Raw genomic sequence first — 24,817 nt, 5'->3', positions numbered from 1 at the left:
TTTCTCTTTAACATTTATTATCTAATAGTACCCTAAATATTACCTTATTTATGACCTGTTTCCCCTCTCCATCATCTGCTGGCAAGTTTAGCTCACAAGCTCCCTGAGAGAAGGGGTAATATGTTGCTCATTGTTGTATCCCCAGTGCCTAGGCCAATGTGTGGCATGCAGTAGGTGCTTAATAAGCAAGAGACAATTAGAAAATATTAATGAATTAATAAATGCACAAAGAATTTATAACCTATGTTTAAAAGTCATTTGTGAATGTACATAATGGCAAAATAAAAGAAAAATTTAAAAAAAGCTAAAATAAAGATTCTTTAGTGCACATGAATTCCTTATGTTTTAATCAAATATCTCCTAAACATACATTGTATAAGAAAAAAAAAAGGTTGGGAAAAAGAAGCATAATTATTGATGTTCTCCTGTGTGAGTTCATACATTTCATTAATAGTTTCATTTCATTAATAGTTTCATTATGCAGAAGTAAGTTATTGTCATTCAGAAATAGTTTGGAGATATATTCCATTATAGAGTTTGCATGTATAAATAAGCATATTATTAATGGCAATTAGCACACAATGCACTTCCTCTTAAATTTAATTATATGCTTGATTAAGAGTGTTTGGGTACTTAATTAAAATAAGAAAGTCCAATGATACTTAATTCTCACTTATATTCATATTGCAATTCTAATAACTCCAGTCCTCACTCAATCCATGCATAGCTCCTATTAATTTGAATCAGAAGTATGCATGCTCACTGAATAAAGCCTGAAATGCAATTGGATAGGTTACATCAAGGAAAATTCTCTGCAGACTGACAGTATGGAATGAAGGAACAGTCCAGTGCAGGCAACTGAACAGAGAGATAATTGTCATAATTGGTTTCAATTAGTTTTTCATAGCTCTGGTGAAGCAGTTTCTATTGTATTATACCATTAGCTATAACCAGTAACAGAACTAGTTAGCATGATTAATAGGTGTCAATGCTTATAAAGGTAAAATACATTCTAAATATTAAGATCTCAGTGAAGGTAAATGAACTGAATAGCAATGTAAATGCATTGTTGAGAAACCATTGCCTTTGTTAAATGTGATGTGGTTTGAATGGAATGAGATCAGACATATTCAATGAACTCAAGTGTCATAAATACATATTTTCTGAGGAAAATGAGTTCATGTACAAACAGCCATCTTTTCAGTATGAAACAAGTGACCAGTAAATGAACGTTAGAATGTGGTGATATCAAGAAACTCACAACATAGTTAAAATCATAATTCCTATTAATTTGCTTAAGTAGCCCAAATAAATTTTGGTAATGCCTATGGTACTAAAGAAGAAACTGAAGTATTGAAAGCCTCCTTGGCCACACACTAGTGAATGGCAGAGACAGGATTCCAAGACAGTTTTATTTGGTTTCATTATTGGAGCTTTCTTTTACTGTATTTCCTTTTCCAATGATAAGGTCAACTGCAAGAACGCAAATCAACTGGAACAAGCTCCCTATTTGTTTTTAGTTTTCCTCCACACTTTCAGAGCTATTCCTATAGGGAGAAAAGGATGAACATTACTCTGGAATAGTAAAATAGTCAAGATTCATTTCACTGCTTGTCATCTAGGAAACTCTGAAGGCCCTGGTTTTCACTTCCCCACCAATCCTGCCTCCAACAAAGATTATTGTCTTGTATTTTTTGTCAGTATAGGGTTCAAAATTTTTTTCCTCAAGGAAGTTAAATTCACAAAGAGATTTGAAATAATTTGGATTTCTCATATTTTCCTAACTTCCCAGTTCATCTTTGAATTAAGCTAATTCTTTAACCATAAAAAATATTGAGAGCCCAGTATGTCCAAATTAAAGAGTTTGCAGTTTTAATGATGCACATGAAAAATATAATATCTGACTTGATTATGGTCTTGAAGGATAGAAACATTTGGATAGAGAAGAAAGGAGATATTTCATAATAGTGTGAGTAGATCATATTGAGGGGCACTGATTATTTGAAACAGAACATGTGACTAGGCAAGCGTAGGGAGATTTAGGAGAAGTATAAAGGGGTGTGGTTATGGAGGATCTTGATCAAGTGGGAGATTGGATTTGCTTCTGTAAGCAGAGTTAGAAGGATTGTATGAGGGTACTTCGAAAGGATTAACCTGTAAACTCTGAAACAGGATGAAGGGGGGAGATACCTAAATATTAGGTGGTATGATCAGATACACCTTTCGATCTCCATTTCACTCTTTTTCTATATGAAAATGTTAGAAAAGAAACAAGCAAAACCACATTTCTGAAACTTTCTTATAGTGGATCCTTGAATTATAATTGCAGTGACTCTTCTCCAGTTTCCTTCTCCTGTTCAGAGGTTGGTAGAGAGGTGGCAATGATTCTAGGTAAACTTAATTCCATTAGTGACCTAAAGGTAGTAGTCCCCTTACTGGGCTGATTCTGTAGTAATCAAGAGGTCCATCCTAGAACTTGTTCCTAGAAACAGTATTAAATCCCTTTTGCTTGAAAAAGTGTTTTTTATTTCTGGCATTGATGAAATATTTGTACTAGAAGTGGTGCATTAAAATAAAAACCTAGGGACTTCCCTCGTGGCACAGTGGTTGAGAATCTGCCTGCCAATGCAGGGAACACGGGTTCGAGGCTTGGTCAGGGAAGATCCCACATGCCGCGGAGCAACTAAGCCTGTGCGCCATGGCTACTGAGCCTGTGCTCTAGAGCCCGCAAGCCACAACTGCTGCTGAAGCCTGCATGCCCTAGAGCCCACGTGCTGCAACTACTGAGCCTGCGTGCTGCAAGTACTGAAGCCCGTGTGCCTAGAGCCTGTGCTCCGCAGCAAGAGAAGCCACCACAATGAGAAGCCCATGCACCCCAACGAAGAGTAGCCCCTGCTCGCCGCAACTAGAGAAAGCCCACTTGCGTCAACGAAGACCCAACACAGCCAAAGATAAAATATTAAAAAACAAAAAAAACCCCTAAAATATGTGTTACTGTTTTGTGGTCAGGAGTAGTAGTGAGGAAACATATTATGAGCTGGAAGGCTGGTGGCTTTTCTGAGTTATGGCAACTGTGGTGAAGTAATGGTTATGACAATCTGGAATACAGACCACTGAAGCTTTAGCTTGAAAGGGTGAAGTTAAAAAAAAAAACAACTTTGTTAAGGTGTGTGGCCTGTTCCTGGCTGCCTTTGACAAGAGTTTACAACAAAGACAAGAGCTCAGCCTGATACTGGCCAGTTTTCAAGAAGAGATTGAAGAAAGTAGAGTCTAAAATTCTGGTGATTTATGGGTTGGAAAAGCCAACTGCTTCTGTACAGCAGGGGATAAGGTTTATCAAAGTCTCCTATTAAGTTTCTTATAGGGCAGCCCTGGGGCAAGGATCAGATAAAGAATGTTGCATTCCTGCCCAGGCTTATTGCTTCTGATCAATGCAAGGTAGTCTCAATTTAAAAAAGTGGTTAAAGCAAGTTGGAGTGGGTGGAGAGTGTTCACTGGCACATGAAAATAACTGGAAGCAAATAAACCAGTTCCTATTAAGTTTTTAAAGGAAATTTTAGCCAAATAAACCCTAGAACTCATCTGCAAAACTCTTTGGTTGTTCAGCCCTTAAGGCAATTTTCAGGCACCAAACCTGCATTAACAGTTGTAGGACATAAGAACTGTGTGCCCCAAGGATAGTCTACTCTCCCACACCCACTTCAAATTTTGCCACAGAGAATATGGACGAGGAAGAACTATTCAACAGGAAACACCAAGAGACAACAGAGAACACAAGACAAAGGAGCACCTTCTCAAGAGCAGAAGCAGGGTCTTCAAGGGTATGAGGGTCTTCATAATTCCTGTTCAACAGGATCTATTTATTTCCATGACCATTGATTGTGGAATATTCTTCTTTCTTCCCTTATCCACATGGGGAGATTTAATTTGACCATTCATTTTCTTCCCTTAACAGGTCAGTGATCCATGAGGAACTAGAGTTGGCCTTAATGGAAAAACAAAACAAACATAAAATGGCTGTCCATCTCCCAGAAACCTTGGAATTTGCAAAGGGTGTAGAAAAGACAAAGGGTTGTGTCAAGAAGGGAAGGAAGGGAGAATTTCTCTGAACATCCTCTGATTAAACTCCCAGTAGCCTGGAATTTAACCTTTTTGGCAATCCAGCTTCAGCAAGTGTACAACAGTGCCTAAGGGGATGACAGAGCAACAGGTTAGAAAACAATTGGGAATCGGATTACCTGCCTTGCGGGCCATTTGTTGCATCCTAGCCTAGACTGGTCAGAGAGTCACACAGAGGGAACAACTACTATCTATTTAAGTCATTTCATTTGGGGGCCTTTTGGCAGCATTAGCATAGCATTGACCCTAAGAGAGGTAACTTAAAAGCTCTGCGAAGTGTGACCATTCTTTTCTGAAGTGTTTTCTCATACATATGGTATTCTGCTTAAGCCATTGGTTTTGTATATTGCCCTGACCACATCTTATACATTTCTGTCTCTGGGCCTTTATTCATGTGATTTATTTGACTTCTCTTGAGTCCTCCCCAGCTAAAATACTACTCATCTCATTTCATATACTACTATTCCTTTTATATAAATATATAACTTAAAAAATTTTCAGGTTTTGGAATTAGTTTTATTATTTAATTGCCAGAAGATTGTATTACGCATGTCTTACTTTTCCAATTGAGTTATAAGGTCTAAAAGAAGAGAAAATGATTTTTATACCCCATTGATATTTATACCTCAGGATTCAATAATTATTTGATAATTGATTAATTGTTGAAATATAGTGGTATCTCTCACTCATATTCAATGAATATATAATCTAGTAAATTATCTGTAATCAGTGTAACACATCATTTTAAAGAATTAATTTACTTTTATCCAAAAAGTCTTAATACCGATACTTGTCCCAATTCTGTCATACAGAGAGGAAAGTCTATTCATATTTTTCTGTTATTCTGAATCACGCTATCAAATGCTACCCCTGCCAGATGCAGCATTATTCCATTTATAGAAACTTTATAGTGACGATGCTGCTAATATGCCTCCATTCTATATTTTTCTTTTGCTTTGTTAATATTCTGGTAACTATACAGGATATAGTTAGCTTTAAATAATCGTAACATTTTTTATATTTCATTAGCTTTCCACCCATCTCTTTTAATACAGTGGTAGTTAGTTTACAAAGCAAATACAATATTGTTCTTCATAAGTTCATTTTAGGTGGTAAAATTTATTTTGCCAAAAAAGGGGCACTGCTATGTGAAATTGAAAGGTGTTAAGTGCCTCTTATTCACAGATCAAAAGTACATATCCAGTAAATGACTGCCTGGATATTGTGCAGTGGGTTTTCTATATTATATTTAACCATTACTCTTGATCTGACTCTCAGAACTTACCTCTATTGCCTATGGGCCCTTCCTACACCCCAATATCAGAACAGAATGATGTTACACATTTTTATGTTTGGTTTTACACTAACTCTTCCACTGGTTCACACTAAGTTCCTTTGGAAATATTATCAGCCCACCAGAAGATTTATCTTAATTAAAAAAAAAAAAGGGACAGTAGTCTTTTCTCCTTCTCCTGCTTGAAATACATTGTAATTTATGTGCATACTTCTCCTCACACCCACACCATCAATCTAGTAATCTATTCTCTACTTAGGTAAATTAGTTAGAACAGTGCTGGTTTGCTTTCATTTCTTCTTTATCAGCCAGTAGTTTGTTTGACTTCCCTTTCATTAGGTTAAAGAAATAAAAAAAAAATAATGGGCATTTATCCTTTTGATTGCCAAATCTGAACCTATTTGAAGCTTCAGGATGTCTTTCAAAATCGCAAATGAGGCCTAATGTTCGCTCCATCTTCAGCGTCCCAGTGAGGACTGTGGCATGACCAGCAGTTTAGGAATTATTCTCATGTTTAGGAATTGGCTTATAGAAGTTAATGCGTTTTCATAAGAAAACAATTTTGAATGATGCAACTATGTAATTTGACCCATACAAGATGTTGCCAATGTGTTCCAGTGCTTATTATACGCAGGTTTAACACATGATATGCCTATGACTCTTTTCTATGTACCAGTTACACTCTTCTATTTTGTGTCTAAACATTTACTCCTACAAACTCTGTGTGATGATCATCTTTTATATTTTTCTATTAGAGATAACTCAATTAACTGAGCAATCCTTTTTTGCTTGCCAACAAAATACTACACAATGTATCAATACTAAGTCCGTGATACACAAAGATGAATTAGAGCCCGTTTCAAGATGCTCATAGGCTAGTGAGAAAGCAAATGTTCAAAGAAATAAATTCCATTTGGCTATATATACTGAAATTAAAGTCAATGGGGACATGATAGATAGAATAACTGATTCAAAATATTCACAAAATGTTTAGTCAAGCCACAGTCTCCAAATGAATTCTCAAACACCATTGATGTCCTGTGTGAATGAAATGATTCAGCATCTGTAATAAAAGAACATTTCGTAGCACAAAAAGAGTTGAAAAATGTATTAGTTAAGTGCTTTGAAGTCTCAGGATGAGAGGTGCTAGGTGGTTCAACTTGATGTTATGCTCTCCTAAATTATTTTTAATCATCTGGAAAAATAAAACCCTGAGATTAATTTTCTGTAAGAAGTACAAACAACATGGTTTTACTTCCCATAGTAGATATAATTTTACAATGTTTTAAAGCATTGTTAATTGATCTCAGCAGGATCATGCTTCATCTATATGACTGAATAATTATGCAATTCTATAGTCATGGTATCCATTATTCTTTCATTTGATTTTCATTCCAGTGTTCAAGATGAGGTTTTCCTCTTGATATTTTGTTAAGTATCTTGCCTTTCACAATTATCCATGTGTTCCTAAGAAATCAGAATTTTTTTTAGAACCAAGTTTGTTTTAATGTGTTTATTAGTATAAATCACTCATCTTTTTCTAAATTACTTGGTAGAGTTTTATTGAATTTCTTCAAGGAAAACATGACTCTTCTCCTAGAGTCCTTTATAATATATACTCTTTCAGGATTTAAATTGTATTTTTAACTTTTTATTCTTTAACTTATTGGGGTTTTGTTAGGCTGCAATACATCAAAGATCTTTTTATAATCACTGTGCCTGGTATGATGCTTGATATGATACCAACCAGGAGATGAAAGAATGAATGAATCAGTGACACTTTGCGAATTTGGTTATACAAATCTTCTACCAGGAGTTGAGATTACACCTTGAATAATTAGCATTTAATGATGTTGACTTAAAAAAATGCATAACCTGAAAGTTGAGAATTATATTTTTTTGGCAGACATACTGAGGACCTAAACCTGGGAGAGAGCCTCTCAGATAGTTCTGAGGGACTGTTCTGACGAGGTAAGGGAAGAGCCAGGATATATAGGAGTTTTTGCAAAAGAAAAAAACCCACAAAAACAAATAAAAACCCCACAACAACAGGTAGTCAGAACATCAAAAGATTACTGTTAACTAAAGAAAAAACAGACATCTCAAGTTAATGAACTTAGCACTTTTTTGTGTATGGGAAGATGCAAGGATCTAGGCTCATTGAAATCATTCCTTTAATTTGCACCTTAACTATCTAGGGCCAATCTCCTGTTTTCTCCATCCTCAGTCCCTTCTGGGTACACAGCTGGGGGTGGTTGCAGTGGCTGATGGCTTGATGGCTGCAACATCCTTTGTTTCCTGATATAGCAGGTGACATTTTTGTCCACAGTGAAGGCATGACCCAATCTTTAGTAGATCATAACTTAATCACACCTAATTTAGATGTCTCAAATGGAAAGTTGATTGTAATAATAATAAAGTTGCAATTTGTTGAGCTAATAATAATGCCTGCCATGTAGTGAGTGTTTGCTCAGCATATAAATTACTTATATATATTGTTTTATATAATCATATCTACAGCCTTGTAAAGTCGATATTCTCATATCCAAATAGTATGCATACATTATTTTGGCTGTTTGCCTTTTTCAAATTTAATTTTGGTGATCCTATTTAATGCACTTATTCATATTAAATTGAATTCGTATTCAATTAATAAACTCACATAGTACATATCATACATACTATGAAAATCTCTGCTTATATGTATTGGGTTGGCCAAAAGTGTTTTTTGTTTTTTTCCGTAAGATGGCTCTAGTAGCACTTAGTTGTCTTTAACTTCATTCAAAATAATTTTGTTAGATTGTATGTGACAGCCATCATATCAGTGTGCATTTATAAAAGACCTCAAAATTGGTGAATTTTTGTGTAACCATTCTAATACTGAAGATGGAAGGAAAAAAGCAACATTTTCAGCATATTATGCTATATTATTTCAAGAAAGGTAAAAATACAACCGAAACGCAAAAAAAAAAAAAAGGTTTGTGCAGTATTTATTGGAATTAATCGTTTGTTTTTCTGGAAGGAGCTCATAATAGAGGACTCCCTTCCAATGCCACCATATACACATCACCTTCTCTGGATGAAGACTGGCCTTTGGTGTGCTTGGTGGTGGTTCCTTTTGCTTGCCCCATGATCTCTTCCATTCCACATTGTTGTACAGTATCCACTTTTCATCGCCCATCAGTTTGTTTAGAAACTGACATGTCTGTCAGTTGCAAAACTATATCCCCAAAATATTGCCCATGATAGCTGTTAATAAACATTTGTGGAATGAATATCTACTTTTCATGTGTAACAGCATGCAATTTTGAAATGATCTAAGACTTTTAAGTTAGAGACACAGGCTTGAACCACAAGTCTACAATTCATTAGTTGGGTGGCCATGGAAAAGTTTCTTAAGCTGATTCCCAGTTTCCCTTTCTGTACAATGAGGGAAATCATATATGGTGTTGGGTATTTTGTGAGATGTAAGGTGGGAAAATGAATGTTTAAAACAAAGTGTGGCTCAGAGCTGATTTCAACAATTAAGGCTATTAGCATTCTCAAATTGTACATTTTTAGAAAGCAAGGAAGGTGGTGTTGCTTTACCTGTTACACATCACAGAGCAATGTTAATGGCAATCCTCAAGAGCCTCTGATGAATAAATTGTGTCATTTACCAAGTAATTTATTGTTCTGTTTCCTTTTAACTAATATAGATGAATGTCACTAAACTCTAACTTCTATAACTCAATTAGATTTTTGTTTATCTTGGATCTCTCCCAAGTAATTGTTTGCTGTATCAACAATCCTTTACACTTTAGAATAGTTTATTTTACCAAATTCCTTCATGTTACTTGCTGATAATTTCAATATCTGTGAGAAGAGAGAAGATAAATAAAATATACATCTTTCCAACAAATGCACAATAATTTATTGTGGATAGAGCAGTAAATTTAAATAAAGGGTCTCTGACATTTTTAGAGACGTATTTTGAGCGTAAAGTCTTCAGACATGTTTTCCAGTTTTCTTTTCAATTCACTAAACTGTCCACCCTAAGTATTTCAGTTTTGTCTTACAAACATGATCTCGTGGCATAATTCCAAGAGTAAATTCAAATAAATCTTTAGTACATAGGGAGTTTCTTTTTTTTTTTTGCGGTACGCGGGCCTCTCACTCTTGTGGCCTCTCCCATTGCGGAGCACAGGCTCCGGACGCGCAGGCTCAGCGGCCATGGCTCACGGGCCCAGCCGCTCCGTGGCATGTGGGATCTTTCCAGACCGGGGCACGAACCTGTGTCCCCTGCATCGGCAGGCGGACTCTCAGCCACTGCGCCACCAGGGAAGCCCCGGGAGTTTCTTTTATTTAGTAATCTTTGCATTAAAAAATTTGATCAATTCTCAACCAACAGTATGGTGACTATAACTTGATAGTACCCCACCAACACACTCCAGTCCCATTTTAAACTTTGCATTATGGAATATCGAATGAGATTTATCAGGTTCTGTAGTTTTATTTTAATCACCTAAACCTTTTGATTGATATATGTGTCATCTGTTGGTGAAGAAAGATAGCTGTAGTCTGTTCAGCAATTCTGCTTTTAGATGTAATCATCTGCTTCAGAAACACATTGAAGTGACAAGCACGATGTGGTTATCTTGCATGTACATTTAATGAATTACATGAAAATTCTTATTTTATGCTTAAATCTCTATTTTCTTTAAGAATGATTTCATAATAAACAATATTACTTTGTAAATACCATGTGTATTAATGATTAGTTTGTAATTTGTATTACTGAACGTGACCTACCACGTATATCTTCATTTTTTTCCGAAATTCAAACTCTTGATAGCTGGTAGAAACAGTGTTTAAAAAATTAATCTAAAGCTAGTTCCAAAATTCTTATAGTAATGAAAAAGCTAATTTTATTTAAAAGTTCAAATGTGCAGCACTATTTATTTAAAAAAATCAAGAATAAAAAGTGAATGTTCGGGCTTCCCTGGTGGTGCAGTGGTTGAGAGTCCGCCTGCCGATGCAGGGGACACGGGTTCGTGCCCTGGTCCGGGAAGATCCCACATGCAGCGGAGCGGCTGGGCCCGTGAGCCATGGCCGCTGAGCCTGCGCGTCCGGAGCCCATGCTCTGCAACGGGAGAGGCCACAACGGTGAGAGGCCCGTGTACCGCAAAGAAAAAAAAAAATTAAAAAAAGTGAATGTTCAATCAGAATATAGCAGGTTTTTTAATGGTGGGTTATATAATTCTTCCAGTTAATAAAACATCTTTCTTGGCTCTGCGTTTTAAAATGGATATAAACAGCTTAGAGAGAAGTCCCAAATTAAAGAGTTGGGAGGGCACAAAAAATAGAATCCATGATCAATGACTATAGAATTGGGATCTATTAAACCTGAATGTGAAGCATCCTAATAATTGTCTTCTTGGGTTACTCAGTGTACAGAGAATGATGGGTAGGTGGTTGTTTTTGAAGGTTAAAGAACAAGGGCAAATGAAAGCAGGACTTTCTGAAGGTGAGAACCAGATATATTTTGGAATTATCTTCTTTGAGTTTCATTTCAAAACAGGCTAAATTCTTATCTGTTTTCTGGTTTAGAAATAATTCAGCCACAAGGCAAGGGCTAGATTAGGTAATCTATTAAAATTCCAACCAGTGTTATTATTAATTCACTGATTGACTTCATGTTTTCCTTTTGCTTTAGGTACTTTTTTCTGGCTAATGCATGTTTGTTCATTTAAATAAAAGTTAAGTTTGAGTATAGCAACTATTTAGAGCTTGCTTCTTTCTTCCTTTCATTCCTACACCTAACCACTTCTTGTAAAATAATTTGGAAACTGCTTTTTCCCCTAGATATATAACTTCATGATAATTGAAGTCCTGACCTTAATTATTTCTTAGGGGTGAGAGGGAAAGGAGTGGATTGAAGCTAAGGACACAAGTGGTAGTTTCATTAAAAGTATTTCCTTTTTTATTACTATATTCAAGGGATTGAATTCTTACTCATTTCATCAAAACTTATTAACCTTACCATCTCTTACAGCAAACATCTCATCTATTAATCACCATCTCTTACAGCAAACATCTCATCTATTAATCAATTGAATTTTCTAAAAAATTAACTGTCTCAAAATAAACTGTTCATTTCAAAAGTATTTTGTAAAGAATGGCTGAAAATTTATAGACAATAAATATGTTTTAAATTTTACTGAAAATGAATCTATAAAATATGCCTTTGAGAAATAGTAAAGTGAGATATTAGAAATCATTAATCTTGGTTACAGATATTTTAAAATATTTTACAGATATCAGTTTATAATGTATAATTAAATGGTGAGGAAGCTTAAGGAAATTGCCTGTTATTTATAGAAACCATTGATATTTAATTAATATTCGTCAAGTTCTTTTCTAGGATTGAGAACCTAAAATAATTGCTTTAAACTAAAAGTATATACTTCATTTCTAATGTATATAGAGCAAGTTCTATGAATCCTCAATACACTTCTCACTGATCTCATTGGAAATTCATCATTGATTTTTTTCTTTTCAATACTCTTGAAAAATTAAACAGAAAAAAAAATTCACGTAAGAAACACTCTCAAAAGTACTATAAGCATATTATGGGTAAAAATATAAAATTTCAGCTTTGTTTACTGTACGAATTATCAATAAATTATGATTGCTTTTGTACAGTTATATCTACATTTTATGAAGTGTGTTTTATTTTGGTATTGTATTTTTACTTACTATTGTTATTGATATTTTCAATATTAGTAGTTTATAATTATTTGATTTAATGTAAAATGATATTGCATGGAATACTAACTGAAATAGGATGAATATCAAGACTAATTGGAAACATACTTTTTTTTTGCATTGCGATGTCTTTTTTACCTTTTTATTTTGCAGTAATTTCAGACTTTTAGGTAAATTGTGAAAATAGTACAGAGTTCCCATATACATATTCTTATCCAGCTTTCCTTAATATTAACTGCTTATGTAACCATAGCACAGTTATCAAAACTAGGAAATTAACATTTGTATAATACTATTAAGTAAGCCATAGACTTTACTCAAACTGGAATACCTTTTAGTCCATTCATTCCTTACTGTTTGTATTTCTATTGATTATTATTTGTAGTATAAAAGTAATATAATGTAAAGGTAATATAACAGAAAATTTAGAATATACTATAAGAAAAAAATAATTCTCCCCAACTTCTGCTATTTCTTTATATTTTTTCTATTTTTTTCACTTAAAGTGAAAATGTATTTTTCTCTGAGATGACTATTATTTAAAAAATCTCTTATGTTTGTATACTTGTATACTTTTAAGCATCAACTAATAAAATAACAGGGCAATAGGTGAATATCAGACAATTTCCAGATATTTTGCGTATTGATCTAATTAAAACTTCACAAATGTATGCACTTACTATGATAATTCTCATTGTATTCTCCAGGTTAAACACATATTAGAGCTGGAATTCTATTCCAATCTCTCCAGCTTCAAAAATATGTCCATTTTTTGCTGCACTATATTTTTCTTATTTAAGTGAAAAAAAGTTTCCACCCAGACTATAGTTTTTTTCAGATAAATATTCATGGTTGAGGGTTAAGTAGAAGCATCAGAGTAATGGAGAGCATACTGATGAAACTTGATTTGCATATTATTATGTTAGTAGAATGTAACTTTGAAGAAGCCACATAAATGGTATTGATCTTTTCATCTGTAAAATATGAGTAATAAATACTAATTTAAAAAATAGCCACAAACTTAAACAATATAAAGTATCTAAATTTTGCTGGCATGAAGAATGACACCTAATATCTATTCAGTAAAATTTCATTCCTTTCCCATACTTCTCTGTTTATGTAATTGAAATAGCAGACATTTCCATTTCTCTGTAAATCTTCTTAAAAGGAAAAAAAAAGACACCTGTATCTACATATAATTTTATAAATGTAAAATGTTAAAATATATATTAAAATAACTGTAAACTCTTCTTTTCCCTCCCTTCTATAGAATTGCAGAGTAGCTCTTGTGGAAACCCAGGAATTCCACCCAAAGGTGTGCTATATGGTACAAGGTTCGATGTTGGGGACAAGATCCGCTACAGCTGTGTAACTGGATATATCCTTGACGGCCACCCTCAACTCACCTGTATAGCCAGTTCAGTTAATACAGCCTCATGGGATTTTCCTGTTCCCATCTGTAGAGGTAAAGAAAAAAATAATGTTTATGTTGACTGAATATTGGTTAGACATAATGAAAATATTTTAAAAATAAGAGTGATAATCAGACAGTATATTTGCAAAACATATTTGGTGCTTGTTTCTTTCATAAAATCTGAAGCTTAGAAAAAGCACATACAGTACATGAAAGATTAAGAAAAATACTTAGGACAACATTACTTGTGAAATGAGACAATGGATTATATTTTTATATTTCTATACATATTTATACATACATTGTGTATATATGTGTCTTGATGTTTGTACTGGAAAAACATGGAGTTTATGATGCATAGAAATTTAGTTAGGCTGTCAAAATCATGATTTTGTTTTCATTTTGAAATATTGACTGAATCTATGAACCTTTTAAAGATTTCTGCTAGAGAGTTTAGCATGGGAATTCGTGAAATTAAGAATGCTGTATAATTTATTATTGATACTAATAAGGATCACTTGTATTATGGAGAAAACATAGTAATATACTAATGTAGACAAAGTACATAGCCTGGAAGACAGAACATGTTCAACATTAGCTGAATTCATGCATGAATCTTGCCCACAAAAATTCTCTGGAGAAATCATGATCTCAAGTCATCTGCCCATTTTTTGATCAGGTTTTGTTGTTGTTGTTGAGTTTTATGAGTTCTTTTTCTATTTTGGTTATTAACCCCTTATTTATTATAGGATTTGCAGATATCTTCTCCCATTCATTAGATTGTGTTTTCATTTTGTTGGTCCTTTGCTTTGCCGTTCAGAAGCTTTTTAGTTCGATGTAGCCCCATTTGTTTATTTTTGCTTTTGTTTCCTTTTCCTTAGGAGACATATCCAGAAAGATATTGCTAAGATCGATGACAAACAATGTACTGTCTATGCTTTCTTCTAGGAGTTTTATGGTTTTGGGTCTTAAATTCAAGTCTTTAATCCATTTTGAGCTGATTTTTGTATATGGCATAAAATAGCGGTCTAATTTCATTCTTTTGCACGTGGCTGTCCAGTTTTCACAGTACCTTTCACCGCAGAGACTATCCTTTGTCAATTGTGTGTTCTTTGCTGCTTTGTCATAAATTAATTTTCCATATATATGTAGTTTTATTTCTGGGCTCTCAATTCTACTCCATTTGAGCTCTATGTATGTTTTTCTGCCAATATCATGCTGTTTTGATTATTATAGCTTTGTAATGTAATTTGAAATCAGTGTGATATCTCCAGTTTTGTCCTTTTTCCTTGGAATTGCTTCAGCCACTCGGTGTCTTTTGTGGTTCCATATAATTTTTAGGGCTTTTTGTTCAGTTTCTGTGAAAAATGTTGCCGGAATTTTTATAGGGATTTCATTGAATCTGTAGATTGCTCTAGGTAGTATGGATGCTTCAACAGTGTTAATTCTTCCAATGTTAATTCTTCTAACATTTTAACAGTGTTAATCCATGAGCTGAGCATGGAATATCTTTCCATTTCTTTGTGTCTTCTAGGCATTTATTACATTGAAATACTCTTTTCTATACCTATTTTATTGAGAGTTGTCATAAATGTGTGTTGAATCTTGTCAGATGCTTTGTCTGTATCTATTGAGTGGAACATATATTTATTTTTCATTTTGTTAATGTGATATATGTGTGTGTGTGTACGTATATATACACACACAGATACGTGTGTGTGTGTGTGTGTGTGTGTGTATATATATATATATATCTCACATTGCTTGATTTGCAGATGTTGAACCATCCTTTAATTCTAGGAATAAATCCCACTTGATCATGATGTATGCTTTCTTAAAATGCATTGTTGTTATTCAGTTTAGTAATATTTGTTGTAACATAATTTTAATAGTAACATAAATAGTAACATTAATAGTAACATAATTTTTGCATATATGTTCATCAGATGTTGGCCTGTAATTTTCTTTTCTTGTGTGTACTTGTCTGGTTTTAGTATCAAGGTAATGTTGGCCTCATAAAATGAGTTAGGAAGCATTCCTCCTTTTCAATTTTTTGGAAAAATTTGAGAAGAATGGGTGTTAAATATTCTTTGAATATTTGGTAGAATTCACCTGAAAAGCTGTTTTGGATCTGGAATTTTGTCTTTTGTGAGGTTTTTGATCATTGTTTTAATTACCTTATCAGTTGTCTGTCTATTCAAATTTTTTATTTCTTTATGATTTAGTCTTGGAACATTGTATGACTCGAAGAATATCCATTTCTTCTTGATTGTCCAATTTGTTAGTGTATAGCTGTTTGTAGTATTCTTTTATAATCCTTTGTACTTCTGTGATATCTTTTGTTGCTTCTTCCCTTTCTTTTCAGATTTTATTTATATGCACCTTCTTTCTTCTTTTTTTTTCCTTAGTGATTGTAGCTAAAGGTTTATCTTTTCAAAGAACCAGCTCTTAATTTCATTGATCTTTTCTATTGTCTATTTAGTCTCTTTTCATTTATTTCTACTCTGATCTGTATGACTTCCCTTCTTCTACTCAGTTTGGGATTTGTTCTTTTTTCCCGTAGTTCTTTTAGGTTAGATTGTATATTTGATATTTTTCTTATTTCTTGAGGTAGGGCTGTTTGGCTATAAACTGCCCTCTTGGTACCATGTTTGCTGCATCTGATAAGTTTTGGTATGTTGTATTTTCATTTTCATTTGTCTTCAGGTGTATTTTTTAATCTTCCTTTGATTTCATCATTGATCCAATAGTTGTTCAGTAGCATGCTGTTTATGTTTCACATATTTGTGAATTTTTTAGCTTTCTTCTTGTAATTGATATCTAGTTTCATACTATTGTGATCAGAAAAGTTGTTTGATATGATTTCAGTCTTCTTAAATTACTGAGACTTTTTTTTGTATGTTCCAAGAAATGCTCTATCCTTGAGATGTTCCATGTGCACTTGAGAAGGTTGTGTGTTCCACATTTGGATGTAATGTTCTATAAATTTATTAAGTCCATTTTATCTAGTGTTTCATTTAAGGCCACTGTTTCCTTGTTGACTTTCTCTATGGATCATCATTCACTGATGTAAGTGGGATGTTAAAATCCCCTACTATTATTGTGTTGCTCTCAGTTTCTCACTTAGTTCTGTTAATAATTATTTTATATATGTTGGTGCTCCTATTTTAGGGGCATATGTATTAATAACTGTTGTGTCTTCTTGATGAATTGTACCTTTTATCATTATAGTATTTCCATATCTGTCTCCTTATCATTTTTTGGTTTGAATTCTCTTTTGTCTCATATGAATATGGCTACATCCACTTTCGTTTGGCTGCCATTTGCTTAGAGTGTCATCTTCCATCCCTTCCCTTTGAGTCTGTCCTTGTCTTTAGAGCTGAGCTGAGTCTCCTGGAGAGCATATAGTTGGCTGTTGTGTTGTATTCTGTCTACCCACTCTGTGTTTCAATTGGTGAATTCAATCCATTTACATTCGTACTTCCATTTTTTTTTCTGGTTGCTTTATATCTCTGTTATTTCTTTTTTTCTATTGTTTCTGCCATTTTATTTCGGTGATTTTCTATGATATAGTTCTCAGTTTCTTTTTTCTTTCCTTATTGTGTCTCTGCTCTAGATTTATGTATTATGGTTACCATGAGGTTTATATAAAACATCTCATAAATAAAATAGTCTTCTTTTATTGAAGTATAGTTGATTTACAGTGTTTCAGGTGTACAGCAAAGTGATTCAGTTATATCTTGTCTATTCTTTTTCATATTCTTTTCCATTATATGTTATTGCAAGATAGTGAATGTAGTTCCCTGTGTTATACGGTAGGTCCTTGGTGTTTATCTATTTTATATACCTGTTTTTCACAATTTCCCAATTTATCCCTCCCCCCCCTTCCCCTTTGGTAATCATAAGTTTGTATTCTGTCTCTGAGTCTAATTCTGTTTTGTAAATAAGTTCATTTGTATGATTTTTAAAAAATTCCACGTATAAGTTATATCGTATGATATTTGTCTTTCTCTGTCTGACTTACTTCACTTAGTATGATAATTTCTAGGTCTATCGATGTTTCTGGAAATGGTATTATGTCATTCCTTTTTATGGCTGAGTAACATTCCATTATACGTATAATGGAATATTTTATAAATATATGTGTGTGTATGTATATATATATATGTGTGTGTGTGTGTATATATATGTATATATGTGTGCTGTGTCTGCTTTATCCATTCATCTGTTGATGGACATTAAGGTTGCTTTCATGTCTTGGCTCTTGTAAATAGTGCTGCTATGAACATTAGGGTGCATATATCTTTTCAAATTAGAGTTTTAATCTTTTCTGGATATATGCCCAGGAGTGGGATTGATGGATCATATGGTAGATCCATTTTCAGTTTCTTATGGAACCTCCATACTGTTCTCCACAGTGGCTGCACTAATTTACATTCCCACCAACAGTGTGGGAGGATACCCTTTTCTCCACATCCTCTCCAGCGTTTATTATTTGTTGACTTTTTGATGATGGCCATTTTGACTGGTGTGAGGTGGTACCTCATTGTAGTTTTGACATGTATTTCTCTAATAATTAGTGAGGTAGAGCACCTTTTCATGTGCCTGTTGGCCATCTGTATGTCTTCTTTGGAGAAATGTCTATTTAAGTCTTCTGTGCATTTTTTGACTGGGTTGTTTGTTTTTTTGATATTGAGTTGTATAAGCTGTTTGTATATTTTAGAAATTAACCCCTTGTTGGTTGCATTGTTTGCAAATATTCTCTCCCAGTCCATAGGTTGTCTTTTTATTTTGTTTATAGTTTCCTTTGCTGTGTAAAGGCTTTTAAGTTTAACTAGATACTATTTGTTTATTTTTGCATTTGTTTCCATTATCCTTGGGGACAGATCCAATAAAATATTGCTGTGTTTTATGTCAAAGAGTGTTTTGCCTATGTTTTTCTCTAGGAGTTTTATAGTATCCAGTCTTACATTTGGGTCTTTAATCAATTTTGAGTTTATTTCTGTATGTGGTGTTAGAGAATGTTCTAATTTCATTCATTTACATGTAGCTGTCCAGTTTTCCCAGCACCACTTACTGAAGAGAGTGTCTTTTCTCCATTGTGTATTCTTGCCTCCTTTGTTGTAGATTGACTATAAATGTGTGGGAATATTTCTGGACTTTCTGTCATTTTTATGTGTCTGTTTTTGTGCATGTGCCATACGATTTTGATAACTGTGGCTTTGCAGTATAGTCTGAAGTCAGGGAGCATGATTCCTACAGCTCCATTCTTCTTTCTCACGATTGTTTTGGCTATTTGGGGTCTTTCGTGTTTCCATACAGATTTTAAAAAATTTTGTTCCAGTTCTGTGACACATGCCATTGGTAATTTGATAGGTATTGCATTTAATCTGTAGATTGCCTTGGGTAATATGATCATTTTAACTATATTGATTCTTCCAATCCAAGAACATGGTATATCTTTCCATCTGCTTGTGTGGTCTTCAGTTTCTTTCATCAGCATCTTATGGTTTTTGGAGTACAGGTCTTTTGCCTCCTTATGTAGGTTTATTTGTAGGTGTTTTATTCTTCTTGATGTGATGGTAAATGGGATTCTTTTCTTAATTTCTCTTTCTGCTATTTTGTTGTTAGCGTATAGAAATGCAACAGATTTCTGTATATTGATTTTGTATCCTGCAACTTTACTGAATTCATTGATCTCTAGTAGTTATCTGGTAGCATCTTTAGGATTTTCTATGTATAGTATTATGTTATTTGCAAACAGTGACAGTTTGACAGCTTCCTTTCCAATTTGGATTCCTTTTCTTTCTTTTCTTCTCTGATTGCTGTGGCTAGGACTTCCAAAATTATGTGGAATAAAAGTGGCAAGAGTGGGCATTCTTGTCTTGTTCCTGATCTTAGCGGGAATGTATTCAGCTTTTCACCATTGAGTATGATGTTAGCTGTGTGTTTGTCATATATGGCCTTTATTATGTTGAGGATTTTTCCCTGTATGTTCACTTTCTGGATAGTTCTTATAAATGAATGTTGAATTTTATCAAAAGTTTTTGCTGCATCTATTGAGATGATCATATGGTTTTTATTCAGTTTGTTAATGAGGTATATCAAACTGATTGATTTGTGGATATTGAAAACTCCTTGCATCCCTGGGATAAATCCCACTTGATCATGTTGTATGATCCTTTTAATGTGCTGTTGGATTCTGGATAATTCTCCATAAGTGTGACTTTAAGTTTGGTTTCTGGAGAATTTTCTTTTTTGTGATGCTGTGTTACCATGGTTTTTCATGGGGCTTGATGAGCTGTTCTTATGCCGGCACATTTGAAGTAGTGGATACATTTCTTCTTTAGATAAATGTTCTTTATTTCCTTGATTCTAATGATTTAACAGATTAGTAGTCAGTGGCCTTTCTTTTGTTTTTCAGCAGCTTGTGCTATAGCACTGTTTTTGGTTTCTCTTACTTGAGCTGCCTGTAGTTATATTTGAGAATCAGCAGTTTCCATCCTCTACCACCTTTGCTAGAGGTATTGCCTTGTACCATCATTGTAGCTGCTTGTGCCTCGCTGCTGCTAATGATGCTGTTGTAGCTGGCATCATTACCTGGGGCACTGGGATGGCAAGAACCTACTCTGTGCCCAGGATCTCCTGAGTCTCAGGCTCTGCTACAGTGGAGGGAGTAGGAGAGTAGGGAGTCAGCTGGAGTCTCGGTTGCCTCTACTGCATCTGGGGTTATTAGGTTTGCATGTGCTACTGCTGTGGATGGGCAGGGCTGCAGTGGTAGGCACCTTCATGGATGGAGAGACCAGTTGCAGGCTCAACTGCCACTGCTGCCTGGTTCCCTGTGAGCCACTGTGGCTGGGAGGCTGGAGTTATGTATGCCTCCTTCCCTGCTGCTACCAGGTTCTCTGGGACTGTGCGCTCAGCTGCTGTGGTTGGGGGTTCAGGATCTCAGGCACTGTCTCTGCTTTTCTTCTGATTCTGCCTTCTCTATGTATTCCAGTCCACCCACCTTTACATGTACAAATGTGTGGAATTCTCCAGCACCCTGGTGTGCTGGGCCAAGTCATATTTGTTGAGTTACGGATTTTTACTGGTTGTAGTTTGAAGAGGAGAGACAAAGAGAGCATCTCTCGTTCCACAGTGATGCTGATGGCACCCCTATCTACTTCTATGACTGCTAATTAAGTATCGTTTGCTTAAGTATTTATAGCATATTAGGAAATTTATAAGCATGCTCACTTTTAAATTTCACAGTATGAAACTGAAACTAAAGAAATGAAAAAAATTGTTCAAGGTTACTCAATAAATGTCAAGAACCATGAAGAGTTTGAGATTTTACTTGACTTGGAATTAATGATTTCTCTGCCATAGTTTCTTGGATGGTGATAGAAGACACAAGACTCTTGGGTCAGAAACAAAGGAGAGTTTATTATTCACAGAAGTGTCAGGAGACAGAGCATCAGCGTTTGTGCCAGTTCTCCAAGCCCAGTTCCCATAGAATGTATGAAGAGTATGAGATATCTGCATATGTAGTATATGTTGTTACAGGAGAGGAATCATGAGCTTCAGGACAAATACCTTTGAAAAGATAGTTTGGTACAAAGAGAAGAAGGACAGTTGGAATCTCTGCTTGCAAGATGTACAGAAACATTAGAGTCTGATGAAGAAATTTTTCCTGATTTGGGGTGTGGTGGGGGGGATGCCAGATTTGAACCCATTCTGTCAGGTTCCAAAGCCTTAGCTCGTTATCCCTTTGATACTTCACCAAAATTATTTGCATCTCTCTTCAAAAATGTTTAATAACAAGAGAGTAAATGGGGTTTTATATGTGAATCAGTCCAAAAATGTTTAGTCAATTTTTTAAATGCATAAAACTCCCTTAATCAAAAGGACTTTTTAAGGTACTTAAAACCAAGAAGTGTTTTAAGAGGTTTCAGTGGAGTATTCCCAACACTATCCTAGAGTTAATTTCCTTTGTGGGGCTCCTTTTTTCCCTTCAGCTAAGAGCCTATGGGGTCAGGAAGATCTGAATCTAAATACTCATTCTTCCACTTACCTACTAGGGCCTTTGAGCAAAAATTACATTATTTTAGAAACTATTTCTTTAGCTATAATAGAATTAATAGATAGAAATACCAAAATCACAGTACTGTTGGAGTTTAATATGATAGCATATGTAAAGTGTCAGTTACATACAAAGTTATTTATGTAGCTCTATCTTTCCACTTTTCCTTAGCACTTGTTACCATCTTCTCTTTAAAAAAAATAATTACAGTCAATAAAATCTTGATGGATAATATCATTTATACTTATATCCAAGTCTAAACTTCCAACCAGCACTTCTGTTTTTGTTGTAGATTTTGTTGCCATTTTGTTTGTTTTTGCCAGGGCATATACTCTACTTCCCTACTCGTCGTCTTCAAGTCCCTTCAGGCATATTTTCTTTGACTCCTATTCTAACCTCTATGGCTTTTATCTATCAAAAAATGGCGCCCAATGTTTTTTTTGAAATTCTGTCTCCTCAATTTCATTTTTCCAAGCTTACCTTTTTTTCTCTTTATCAATAATACTGATGAATACATTTACTCATTCAAATATATTTATTAAGGGCCTGCTCTGTGCAAAGCATTATTTCATGTGATGAGGATCAAAATATGATTAAGAAACACATCTTGCCTTTAAGAACCCAGTTCTAGTGGGACTGATCGTAATGTAATCAAGTAGTTACAGTAATGTGTGATAATTGCTTTAATAACAGAATGTATGGAATTTTAGGCACCTTGATAAGGAAGACGTTAATTTCTCCCAGTTGAGTGGAAGGGAGTTGAGGTTGGAACAGTGCTTTAAGAGAAAATTTCACAGAGGACTTGCTAAAAATACAAACTGTATAGAGCAAGAACTTTTTCAATGAGGCAATAATTTTCCTTTCTAGCCTCAAAAGTAGTTCTCATGTATTACTAATATTCACTGGCTAAAGGTGGAGTCTATGAAGTCATACTTCATAGAGTGTATGATCTAGTTTTCTAAGGAGCAATTTACCACTAGCCATTTTTTTTTAATTAAAACTTAAAAGAGTAGAGGGATAGTGAATTTGGATTTTGTGTGTTTGCCATTTTTGAAAAAAAAAAAAAAAAAAGACTATTCAGTCCATGGCTTCCCTCCTCTACTCTTTGCCACTTGATAGCACACTGATTCTTTAATTTATAACTTTGCAGGGGGCTGATAACATTGTAATGATCTGCTTATTGCTTTCCCTGGAGTTTACATATTCTCTCCTTGATGAAACCTTTGCTTTTAGAGAGTTGTTTTGGTGATCCCTAACCATGATAGTTTAAGAAAAAATGAATGCCTCATCAACCTAGAGAGTATGGTGCAAGGGTTTTTGTGTTCACAAGCACGATGAATTTTATCAACACCATCTCCTAGTATTTGTAAAGGCATTTAACTGCTTGATGCTGGGCTAAACAATATTCCATAAAAAGTGAAACCAAATTCCTGTGCACTAAGTCTGGAATGAAAATACCTGGCATACATACCTGTTCTGCACTTCTCCCTTTGATAGACATTCCATGCCATTTATTTCACTGAGCTTTAATGTGGCCTCAGAGTCCTCAACTCTGTGCTCCCAACACTTCTTACAAATTAAGGGCAGTTGGCAGACAAGGTGAAATGGATTTGCTAGTCCTAGATTAACCATTCTAAAATTGATAATGATATTCTATATTCAGAATGGCATTTTGGTATACACAACCTGGGGCAAACTAATAAAAGTGCATGTGAAAGTTACACATAAATTAAGTGTAACTTTGAATTTTTCTACCACACTTTCCATTACTATCTTGACAACGTTATCTGGGCACAAAATCATTCATTAGCCTTATCGTTTCACATAAAGGGATCTGGTCTCTTTATGTGAACGGCTGTATTTAATAGTAATGAGGAAAACATTTTCTGCATGCCTTTTAATAAACATGCAAGAGAAGCGTAAATCATTTGATAATGGGGTTATTTTATCACCTCAAAGACTACCAAAATCCTAGTGATGTCAGGCTACAAGGAAAAATTGACAAGTGTCTCAGGTCACTTGCTGTTTCTTCATCTCTCCCAGGAAAATGTAGGCTGTTCTATCAACAATCAGGCCAACACTCAACCACCTTCTCATGTACCCTAACCTTGTTCTGAAAAGTTCATTTGTGTGATTAAAAGGATGAAAATGTCCTGATTAAGTTGTCTTAGTAGTGTCCAGTATGATGGAGCAAAGATTGCAAGACTTGTCTTTAAGGGTATAAGATCCATGAGCTGATTTGCCTTCCTGCCACATATTACTGGAATGTTGTTTCTTTTGTCAAAAATTGAATATTTTTACTTATCTCAGGAGATTGTAAATTTAGAGAGACTGGATTAAATGAGATAACATTTTAAAAATGTTTCTATAATGCTTAGCACATAGAAGGTACTCAAAAATTACAAATAGTTTCAAATACATGAAAAAATAATTAAAAAAATAATATAGAAGTAATAGCTATCACTTGTGTTATATATGTGTTTAGAATATTTTAAAATATCCATTGCCAGTTAAACATATGCCTATAGCTCCAAGATATTTTCTTTAAAACAAGAGAGTAAAAAGTCTGCGAAGAGTGGACTTTGGTCTAATAAAAGCTTTGGTTTCCTTTACATGTCTGCCACTCAGAAGATATAGAATCTTTATGTGGATATTTAGTGTTTCAGGTCTCAGTTTTCTCATCTGTATGATAGGGGAGTCCTTACTACTTGATAGTTACTATAATGAGGATTATATTAGTTAATATATATAAAATACAGACTCCATAATATTCAACAAGTAGTGATTACTGCCTTACTTCTTACTTGATGGTAGTCATCATCAAAACAGGTATTTGAAAACTGGTCTAGATATATCCATTCTATGACCATACAGGCAGAGGAATGAATTTTTCTCAGAGTTGTAGTAGTTAAGGGGAACTTTAAACCCCACATTAGCCTAACACATTAGGTTGGGATCATCAAGTAATAAACATCAGTGGTGAAAATATGTTTCCCATGGGTAACAGCATTTCTGAGTCATTAATTTCTGGAAGTTCTCACATTTGAAATATATTCAGTAATTAAACTGGTATCTACTAAGAAGTCACTATGCACATGCCATACAGCTAAGAGCCATGGTAATTGAAACAGCCCCAGGCCTCATGAAACTCATAGTCTACTGAATATGGGAACTTTTA

General features: G+C 34.4%; 1 protein-coding gene across 3 annotated transcripts in view; it reads left to right on the top strand.

The window, feature by feature from the left end:
• Nucleotides 1-24,817, top strand: part of CSMD3 (CUB and Sushi multiple domains 3) — a 1,081,491-nt gene that overhangs the window by 220,923 nt on the left and 835,751 nt on the right. For all 3 annotated transcript variants that reach the window (XM_033843074.1, XM_019931944.2, XM_019931943.2), the window contains exon 4: nt 13,431-13,625. In XM_033843074.1, coding sequence (XP_033698965.1) covers nt 13,431-13,625 — 195 coding nt within the window. The remainder of the gene's footprint in view (nt 1-13,430; nt 13,626-24,817) is intronic.

The sequence above is a fragment of the Tursiops truncatus genome, chromosome 17 (assembly GCF_011762595.2).
Source record: "Tursiops truncatus isolate mTurTru1 chromosome 17, mTurTru1.mat.Y, whole genome shotgun sequence".
Lineage (NCBI taxonomy): Eukaryota > Metazoa > Chordata > Mammalia > Artiodactyla > Delphinidae > Tursiops > Tursiops truncatus.
Note: the sequence above shows the minus strand (reverse complement) of the source record. Positions and strands in the feature narration are given on the sequence as shown.